Genomic DNA, 11,193 nt, shown 5'->3' with positions numbered 1-11,193 from the left:
CTTTGGCACAATTAGCGGTTACACCATTTGACATTTTCAGGTCCATTCAGTCTTAACTTTCATAAAAATGGTGTAAATGTAATTTTTATTGCATAAAAGTAACAAATACACTATATGTGCATTGAAATAAACCTGATGCATGTTTTTAAATTTTTTTATTTCTCATCTTGCCAAACCTTTTTTGTCACTGACCCATTAACCGAATGCTCTCGGCACATATTATACGTTTATCAAATACTTTTGCTTTAAATCTGCTTAATCCCGGCCTCAGGCCATTCAGAAATGGCAGTTTGTTGGCAGAATCCATTAAAAATCTGATTAAAACAGCTCATTTAAAAAAAAAAAAAATAAACATGTCAGACGCACTTAGGATTGAATCTAACTCTTATACTGAGCCTAAATGCAGCATTTAAGACATGATATTGTAATGTGTTACTGTGTGCTATGTACTGTGTAGTCATAGAGAAAATATCTGTTGATGCTTAATGAATTCCCTTAATGTTTTTATGAAAATCTGTCCTTAATACTGTCCTACATAACTACCAAATCGTGCCTAACAACCTTTAGTTGTTATATTTGCAATATAATGCAGCCTTAAATGTCTTCCCTTAATTTTCTTTATTAGAAACATTTGTGTAGTTTATTGCAGTAATGAACCAGCGCCGGACACAGACACGCTGATCATTCGAGTTCAGATAAGAATCCAGTGACTGTTTGATCTACAGTAACTTTTGCTAAATAATACAAAATTACACACTGTCCTTCATCACCTTAGCTTATAACACAAGCACATACAGTTACAGGACAATAATCAACACAATCTCCTAAAACACAAACATTTTCAAGGACTCAATTGGTTCAGATATTAAACTAATAAAATAAATAAATAAACAACTGTATAATTCACCCTTATTTACTGCATCTACATACAGTAAGAGCAAGTTAAATATTGCAAAAACAAAAATATCTGCTTAATTATAAAAAAAAGATTTAGCCTTTAAATTGCTTCAGATGTATTTTGTTAAAGGCTTGTACTGAAGTCAACTCCTGTGGGAAGCGTTTTGTTTTGCTACATTTAACTTTTAATGTGCCCCAAAAGCCCCAAAATAGCCTCAATCAAGACAAAAAACAATGAAGCAATATCTTTCGTTTCTTTTTTTTAATATTTCATATTACATTTTTCTTTAACATTTGAACATTACAACAGTTTTCGTCCCTCATTCCGTTCCTTTCGTTTGTTTAAATATTATTACGTGACTTGATCTTTAAGAGGCTTCAGTGTTTAGCATGTGTGCCTCAGACCATCCGACTACACCAAATAAAACAGAATTCATGAAACGAAACGGTTTACAGTATCTGCAGGAGGAAAAAAGACACATTTACATCAGAATATACATATGAGATCATTAACAATAAAAATCTGCATTTTATATACGCCTAAACCAGCACTTAAACAACGTAAAAGATCAAAACAGCAGCTCAGGTCTCCTCAGATCAACATTTTTTGTTGGCTGTATATTAAAATACGTCAATATTTCGGATAAAACGTTGGCTATATCCTCGAAATGAAATCTGAGCGCTAATAGATTGCTTTTCGTTTGGCTTTTTCTCGCCCTGCATCCCGGATGCCAGCGGCAGAAAAATAAAAGCTGATTTTTCATACGTCAAATTTCCGTAAGGTCACTCGTGACAGCTAGCGTGTGCAAAGAGAAAAGCGTCGTTCTTTAGTAGTACACAGTGCAAAGCTTTCTCTGTACACCTGCACGTTTGCTCGCTCGCCGAATAAATTATATCTCACAGGTCTGAGGTATGGTTCATAAAAATGCTCGCTTTCTTCAGCCAAAAAAGCAATAAACCGCTTTTGTTCACAAAGTCCACAATAGGTTCCAAAATCAAGAGGAATTTCCTCTGTTAGACAACATTAACAACAACAGACAACATCATACGTTTTTTTTTTCTTCTCAGGAGTATAAAAGTGTCAGAATGTGCAGAACACAGAAAAATGTCAAGTCCTTTTGTTGATCACGACACACGGTGTGCTTTGGATGGGAGTTTGGAAACTCCACGGCAAATGATAACCGATTGAGTTTGTATAATCTGACGCTCGTTGTCAGTGGGTTGTGTAGTCATGTATGGGAATATGCTGGTATACACCTGTTAAATGAGAAAATCATCTTTTTCTTGCACCCTGAAGTATATTTTCGACAGAAAAATATGCTGTACTGTATGACGTGAAGTGTATTTACATTTCTTTCTCTTATATTTGAAACCACAATGTTTTTCATTTGGAAAAAAAATGTTACAGTATACTCTTTTCTTTTCTTCTAAATGACAACAACAACACGGATAGATAGATATATTTATATATGTATATATAAAAAGGACCATAAAAATATTGGAGTCCTCTCCCTCTGTATTGCCCAAAAATAGGTCATTATGATCAACAATGAGACTTCACAAGAATTAAAAACAGCTACTAAGATTTAGTCGTTTTCTTTTCGGATCGTGTGTGTGTGTGCAAAAAATGACAGCGAATAATCTGATTCTTACATCAATCGGTGACAGAGAAAACAAGCGAGTGAATGAGTTTTATAACATAATTGCAATATCTTTACTCATCTAAGTACATTTCTCTGCTAAAAGCCAAAGGAATTAAAAAAGCAGACTGATTAAAAACCATGACAAATGGGGAGGAGTCCTGCAGTGACGGTAGGGGGCGGAGTTATGGTTACAGCAGTTGTGATGCGTTCTGAGATGTTTTTCTTCCCCGTTTTATTTGGTTCCACCCCCTCATCCTTTCACCAATCAGAACCTGTAGTGCTTGAAGTCTTATGACATCAACTGTACACAAACCAGTCAGAGGCTTCGGCCATTGTCCAAGAGCCTGCAGATGATCTCTGGTGAATCAGAAGTTAGAGGAAATCACTCATTGATTGAATACTTGACATCAGATAATGAATAAACGGCAGAAATGGCTACATTAAAATGTAATGATAGACACAATACCTCAAATGAGATGGTGCCGCACCTCTGGTTAGCTTTCAGTGGTATCCATTTGTAAATGCAGTTGCAATCAAAGGGCCCTGAAAACACAGAAATAATCTGTAAGTCATCGTTCATCTGATAAACAGAAGCCCAGTGGCTCAAACATGTGGAGAACTTCCTGTATTTGGTTCGGTCCGAGGTCTAGCAGTGTTTACACCACAGGTGGGTCGCCCCAGAGTTCGGCGACAGCCGCTCCGAGACCACCTGTTTCGAGCGGTCTCGGAGCGGCCGTTTAGTGCGCACCCGAGTGCGGCTGTTGTGTTCACACTGACCCAAATGAACCGTACTCGGAGCGACACGTCATTTGGGCCGACCTAAACAGTGTATATGTGAAAACACCCATAGTTTTTATTTAGTTTTCATCCGTGAAAAAAGGTTCGTTGACGAATATTTTTCGTCATCGTCAACGAAATTAACACTGGTTAACGCGGTGCGTTTTTCCTCCAAAGTTCACATTTTTCAACTCGCGTGTTTCCCATGGCAACGCTCAATTCGCGCCACCTGCCCCGCGAGACCTCCAGACGCGCATCAACGCGTCTGTACGGTAAACTGCGCAAGGAATCAATATCAAAAAGGCCTTTTAGAGTAGTTTATTTCTGATAACAAGCAAACAAGTAGATTACCTTAGTTCAAATCATAGCTGAAGCATATCAAAAACTACACTTAGCTAACGTTACTGTCTAAAATGTGAACTATATAATGTATACAATGTTAACTACAGATCGGCTGCCAAACTTCCCATCAAATAGTGGTAATCCATGTTCGCTATCTTTACCGTGGGTTCAAACCAGCAGCATTTGAGGCGTCAAATTCGCGTATACTATGTCTAGTTTGCCGCTTGAACATTTTAAGTTTACTCACTTCATTCACACATGGAAGTCGCGCGCAAACTTCTATTCATTGAGACATTCACGCGGAAATTTACGTCATGGGAGGGGCTTCTGCGACTCCGCTCGCTTCCGGAAATCAAGTGCCATTCGCGCGAACTAGATGTGTGAATGAGGCGGAATCGCGTCTACCGTGCTAAATGCCTCATTCGCGCGGCAAGACCTCCAGACATTTACATTGACTTAAAGGAATAGTCTACTCATTTTCAATATTAAAATATGTTATTACCTTAACTAAGAATTGTTGATACATCCCTCTATCATCTGTGTGCGTGCACGTAAGCGCTGGAGCACGCTGCGATGCTTCGATAGCATTTAGCTTAGCCCCATTCATTCAATGGTAACATTTAGAGATAAAGTTAGAGGTGGCCGGACACATCAGCGTTTTTCCTATTTGGGACGAGTGGTTGTGCGAGCGGGTTTGGTGGTACGGAATGAAGCGTGGCGCTTTTCTGGGCGGATTTGGAAGAGGAGCTGCATTTTGTGGCGTAATAATTTTATGGCCTGAAAAGTCCGCTCCCCTTCTCACTCTCATAATGGGAGAGGGAGGGTGTTACTGCGCCGAGTCGAAGTACTCCCAAGAGTGCTATTACGCCATAAAATATAGTTCCTCTTTTAAATCCGCTTAGAAAAGCGCTACGTTTTATTTTGTACCACCAAACTTGCTCGTATAACTACTCGTCTTAAATAGGAAAAACGTTGATGTGTTTGGTCACTTCTAACTTTATCTCTGATTGGTACCATTGAATGAATGGGGCTAAGCTAAATGTTATCAAAGCGTCGCAGCGCGCTCCAGCGCTTACGTTCACGCACACAGATGATAGAGGGATGTATCAACAATTCTTAGTTAAGGTAATAACATATTTTAATATTGAAAATGAGTAGACTATTCCTTTAACATTGAAATCACTCGCGCTTGACGCCTCTACCGCGGCTGGTGTGAACGCAGCATTAGGAAACCAAAACATTTGTTATTTTTGACGAGGTATTTGTTCAAGAGTTCAGGTTAGCCACTAACCAGACCATTAAACAAACTGTTAAGTTCCGCTCAGACGGGGAATCACGTCACCGCACGTGCCTCTGATGAAACTTATTGTCTATAACAATTTGAGGGTGAGTAAATGATGACAGAATTTACATTTTTGATCTATCTCTTTAATAAACACACACAAAATTACCTTTTAGACAATTTATGTAGTATCTAAAAAAACTCCTTAAATTAATGTCCATTAGTGTTCAAGCCCATGTGGCCTACGTACTGTGTGTTCAGCCATCTTCACCAATAAATGTATTCTGTCTACTGTAATCATCTATCTTTACCAACACTAACAAGACCTGCCAATCATAGAAAAAGTACCTGATAATGTGTGACCTGACATATCCTGTGCAGCTTTATGACTGAATTCACCCCTTTGGGCACCATATTGGCAAACATTAATGCAGCAGAAATACAACTATAGCCAAAGCAACAGTAAGAAAGCAGAAGAAAAGCATTAAGCCTGATCCTTCTTCTGTGGAGCTGATCAGAGCTGAATGAATAAATCCTGACCATTGTCTGACTCAGTTTGTGAACTCACAAACCCACAGGGCTGATTTAGAGGGCAAAACGGCAAACTGTCAACAAGCCGTTCTGAGAAACACAGCTGCTTATCGGGCCTGTCATCGGCCTATTGTGTGCATGGCAGGAGCGGATCTGTCTAATCCATACGAATAAATCAAAGTCAGTCCGAGCAGGCGCGCTAAAGGACAGGAAGGAAAGGCTTTCTGTAGTTTATATTGGCTTTTCTTCCATGTTTCCTCAATTGAAAATTGTGGCTTTAAAACTTTTATTTCATCTTAGACGTGTGATGATACTACAAGCCAAGTTTGAGAACGAGAGAGAAAGAGCGAGCGTAGGGAGGTTCCAGTAGGAGTTGAACTGGTGACACGTGTCATCAAAATAAATGGAGACGAGCATTTTAGTTCTGCGTCATTTCCCGTGTTAATGTTCTGCACCGAGACATCGAGAGCTACCCGCACACATCTATCAGTCCAGCCGAACTAACTTGCGCTAAATTTAGATTTAATCGCACGGCACAAAATGGCAGAACTGAGCTAATGTCGGTGAATAAAGTTATGAATTCATGCAGTGACAGGTTTTATTTAGATGCCAGGAGGCGGCAATGAAGTATAAAAGATCAAGTTTGCTTTCCAACCAGCAGTTAATATTCCTGCCATCAATGACAATTTGTGTGAAAATGAACAGCAGCGGGAGGATCAACAAATCGTTCTCTACTACATTTTAAGACGTATAAATGCTTATATATATATACACCACATGAATCATTACCTACTGTATAAAAATCTTTAATGTACTGTAGCGTTTGCTGCAAACACATGCATACATAGAAATCGGTGCTTGTTTACGAGAACAGACTGAATAATTTCATTTCAATTTGGCATCTCATTATAAATGCTTTCTTCTTCAAATTGAGATCCGCGCCGACACCGAGCCGCAACCTGACGTCTGTGACATCTGCAGACAGAATCCGCCAGCTCCCCACCAAAAGCCAATTAAAGCGAGTTTTGTGCAAAGCAAGGCTTTTGTTTGGAGAAGGTGTCAGAGCATCTGCTAGTTACAGGGACATCTGATTTTGACAATTTGCTCATTTTTCAAGCGTGGAAGCTTTTCACTTTCTCTAAACTGTTTGTGATGTTTTATTCCCCCAACAAAACATCAGTGACGAGTGAACTGTCAGTCTCACGGAGGCTCGTGACTCGACGGTGGATTTGTGAACGTGTAGAATGAAACTAATTCCTCTGCTATTCATTATCAAGACTTCAGCTCGAAAGAAAAACTGACAGCCTATCAGAATTTGACTTTGTGCATATAATTAAAATTTAAGGGGGAGGAAACGAAATTACACTCGGAAAAAATGCTGGGTTCTTTTCAGCCCAGCGTTGGGTCAAACCAAGCGTGCCGCACAAGCCCTAAAAAGTGAAGCCAAAACGTCTCGATCGCCCCCCAGTGACTGGTCCCATATAGGTCATAAACCCCGCCTCCCCCATGTTATTCAATGGGACCAACTAAACAATTTAATTGCACTTCAATTATCTTTTTTCCGAAGCTGGTTTCTGTCATTTACTGTAGTTTTTATCACGCTGAATTCAAGTGTTTAGTTAGTTATTTAATGCTATAAAAACGGTGGTGTCATGTCATGATTGATAGCTGTGATATGCGCATTCTGCGAGGGCGGGGCCTTGATTGCGCGGCTTTACTTCCTGCTCACTACTGCGCAGGACTGGTCCCAAATAGCTACTGCGCAGACTCAAGACCCAAGATGTCAGTGCCGTATCGGGACACCGGCGGCTTCACTTTTCACCAATCGAAGAGAGCGAACGGGCTTCGTCCATCTTTTTTTACAGTCTATGGGTCAAAAAGCGACGAATCCAGGCCATTGGGTTGTACATTAACCTATGCTGGGTTGTTTTAACCCATTGTTGGGTCAAATACAAACGGCTTTCGTGGAACACACGTAACTTCCAGTAAACTCTGCTAAGAATCAATAACAACAAAGTCCTTTTAGAGTATTTTTATAATTTTTTATAACAACCAAAATAAATAATAAGTAGATTACCATAGTGTCGTTTTTGATACGCATTAGCTATAAAACATGAATTGAGCTAACATTGCTATGTAAAATGTGTACTATAATGTATACAATGTAAACTGGCTGCCAAACCGCCCTTTACATAGCGCTGATCCATGATCGCCGTCTCCCCTTGTCTTTAGGAAACCAAAACATTTGTTATTTTCGACAAGGTATTTGTTCCAGAGTTCATTTTAGCCACTAGCCAGACCATTAAACAAACAGAAACCGGAAGTAAAGTTCCGACCAAACGCTTAACCGCCAAAATGTACATGAAACCGTCTATAAATATTTTCTATGTTAATTTAACCCAACAGCTGAGTTTGTCGATTTTGACCCAACGCTGGGTTGAAAATAAATGTAATGAATTGTCAACTGTCTCTGTACTTTAGACGTGACTTGGTTTAGAATAAGAACAGGGTGATTGACAGAGCGTTGCTTACCGCAATACTGTGATTGAACCCAGAGCCCGGTTGAGGGCTGGCAGCACTGATGTAATTTCCCACAGCTGAGTCCTGACTGCTGGGGCCGTACAGGTCCGCCACGGGTCCCGGACTGTTGGCACCGGGGAAACCTCCAGGCCGAGGAGGATTAGCACCTGTACAGAAATCACACACAACATTTCGGATAAATACGCTTTTGGTCACTAAGTTTGCAGAGATTTTACTTTAAAAAATGAATGAATGAACATTGTTTTTTTTATATTACATTTTAGGTCTTCTATTACTATCAACACCAATTATGGCCATTAAAAATAAAGTTGAATGGGTTTAAATTCATGCTCATTTTTAGTTGTTGGTCTAGTAAGCATGAGACGGACATGTTTGAACTACTTCAAATTTGTTTTGAGACACCTCCGCTCCATTGGGCTCTAACTGGTTTTAAATACAGAAACACGGCTTGTGTGAACATAACACAGAAGATCTGTTAACATTCACATTATAGAAAATAGATAAACAGACACACAAATCCATGCACATAAGCATGCAAGTGCATTATACAACTCTAATATCTGGCCTTTCCTGCTGTGCAGATTTTTTTCCTACTTTTCCTACTGCTTTATAGTATAAACATCATAAACATGCACGTACAGATCTAGCTTGACAAAATAGAGCTGGAGAAAAGAGACAGAGACCGATCATGTGCAACCTGATGTTGCATTCATTGCACATATGAGGAGCTCAAATGCAAAAGCTGCTTTTTAAGCAAACGTGCTAAACTGTTCGCTTTAAATGCTTATATCTTCTGTATGCGAATGTTGATTCATACAAAAATGCTTTTTTGCATAGTTGTGTTTGACACGTTAAGGTCTTGGGTTACGTATGTAACTGTTGTTCCCTGAGAAGGGAATGAGACGCTGCGTCTCCTTTGCTATACTTCCTGCGTCCCTGTAACGCCTTCTTTGGCAATATTTCAGATGGTGATATACTTACTGGCTCCCGCGTCACCCTGTCTTTGTCGTTAAGCCTTACCATTGGTTGACTTTAATATACACATTCAGACGCACTTACACCTGAAGGCGTCCCCAAAGTGTCACCGCAGTGACGCAGCGCGAGTTCCCTCGAAAGGGAACTAACAATGTATCTTAAAAGGTAACACAATGTAACCTTCCTCTCACTTGAAATGTGTCCCCACATTTAGTCCTTACATTTGAGGGTATTGGATCTGAAAAGTCCTTGAAAGGTCCTTGAATTTGAAGTTAACTAAGGTAAGCCCTCAGGCTATTTAGAAATAATAGTTTATTGGCAGAATCCGTACTAAATTCAAGTTTAATTAAAAATGCTAATTAACAAGAAAACATGTCAGACGCACTTAGCGGGTTTTGGATAAACCAGAAAACATAGATGCATGTGCCATAACTTCAGTCCTACATTGGCGTTTTGTAAACAATAACTACTTGGATTACAGAAAGCTGACAGGTCATGTAGATAAGCAGGTCACACGGGTTAAAATGATGCATGCACACTAGCGTGTGAATTATGTTTGAATGCATCTCTTAAAAAATATGAGTCGATAGTCTTACAAACAGTCCCTGTGCAGCATTTTGTTCTTTTGGTAATAAAATAAATATTTAGTTAAATTCTGCTGTTACAGAATTACAATTTCAATCGTGTCACATTAGAAAAAACAGCCAGCACTAACTTACCCCTCCCAGGGCATTGTGTGTCTTATCTCAGTCCTGTGGCTTTCAAACGGCTTTATGTTTGCACTGTAATCTTTATTTCATATAATTGGTGGATTGTGTTAAGGTGCGAGTGCTGTCTTCACTCTTTCTGCCAGAAAAAGGATTTATGCTCCAAATGAAACCCTGGGGCTAAAACGTTACCGCTATTAGCTTTAATAGCTAAACATGACTTACATTTATTGGCTTTGACTGGTAGCTTAGCAGCACCCATGCTAATTAAAGCTGCCGGCCTGTGATTACGCAGCGTGTTTTTTAGACGCGGGTGACTCATCTGTCCTGCTTCGGCTCCCAGCGCTACGTTTTAATCGATGTCACCCTCCGCATCCGGTGGCGGGATAATAAAGTGTTTTGCTGGGACGGAGACATAGACTTTGTCTTTTCTTTTCTCAACACACACACACACCGATATCATAATTGTGGACCCCTGAAAGACCTGTAACACATTTAATGTGTCCAAACTGCTACAGCAACAAATGTACATGGATCCTCATACAAAGTCGTGGCTGTATTTAATAGAGCGCTCTCCTTAAATGCTTTAAAGCTATAAACTCAGAGCAATATTAAGGTATTGCAGTCAAAGGGCAGATGAGTTTCAGCTTTCAAGACATAAGATAAAACATTTTTCAGCTTTATGAGTTTTAAGAATCATCAAAAAGAGAAAAGGCTGCCATTGGAAAAGTAAAAAGCCAATAACAACTAAACCCAATGCTTGATCTTATAAACTCACAGACAGATCAACTACAGACTATTGAAAGAAAACAAAAAGAGGGTATGGCCACTCCTACAAGTGTTTTTACAGATAACATACAGTAACATGGTGTTTAATTGAGTTATGCAATGTGGCATATTTCTGATTCACAATGTAAGTATTCATGCATGGCTCATTTTTATTTACTGGGCAGATGCAACAAACTTCGGTTTTCGGTAAAACGGGTCACATTACTTCTGGTTCAGGTCTTTTGCGTGTGCTTTATTAAAGGAAAACACCACCGTTTTCAATATTTTACTATGTTCTTACCTCAATCTTTATTCAATGCGTGCACTTAATTTTTGTACAGTGCGTCGTGAATGTGTTAGCATTTAGCCTAGCCCCATTCATTCCTTAGGATCCAAACAGCAATGAATTTTGAAGCCACCAAACACTTCCATGTTTTCCCTATTTAAAGACTGTTACGTGAGTAGGTACACGAGTAAGTATGGTGGCACAAAATAAAACGTGGCGATTTTAAGCAGATAAAAAATAAGAACTATATTGTGTGGCGGAAGAGCACTTAGTTTGTGGTACTTCGACCTCAGCGCACAGTAACATCATCACTCCTGACTACTCCCCCTCACGCTCAAACTTCCGTCAATATTACTGCGCCCAAGGTCGAAGTGCTCTTCCACCATACAATATAGTTCTCATTTTATATCCGTTTTATTTTGTGCCACCATTTTTCTACATCTG

At 39.5% G+C, this 11,193-nt stretch overlaps 1 protein-coding gene across 8 annotated transcripts in view; it reads right to left on the bottom strand.

Moving 5' to 3' along the window:
- Positions 1–2,345: 2,345 nt before the first annotated feature.
- Positions 2,346–11,193, bottom strand: part of msi2a (musashi RNA-binding protein 2a) — a 219,068-nt gene continuing 210,220 nt past the window's right edge. For all 8 annotated transcript variants that reach the window (XM_055207921.2, XM_055207927.2, XM_055207920.2 and 5 more), the window contains 3 exons: positions 8,005–8,159; positions 3,007–3,083; positions 2,346–2,897 (listed from right to left, as the gene is read on the bottom strand). In XM_055207921.2, the coding sequence (XP_055063896.1) occupies positions 3,042–3,083; positions 8,005–8,159 (197 nt within the window). In that variant the 3' untranslated portion in view covers positions 2,346–2,897; positions 3,007–3,041. The remainder of the gene's footprint in view (positions 2,898–3,006; positions 3,084–8,004; positions 8,160–11,193) is intronic.

The sequence above is a fragment of the Misgurnus anguillicaudatus genome, chromosome 12 (assembly GCF_027580225.2).
Source record: "Misgurnus anguillicaudatus chromosome 12, ASM2758022v2, whole genome shotgun sequence".
Classification (NCBI taxonomy): Eukaryota; Metazoa; Chordata; class Actinopteri; order Cypriniformes; family Cobitidae; genus Misgurnus; species Misgurnus anguillicaudatus.
Note: the sequence above shows the minus strand (reverse complement) of the source record. Positions and strands in the feature narration are given on the sequence as shown.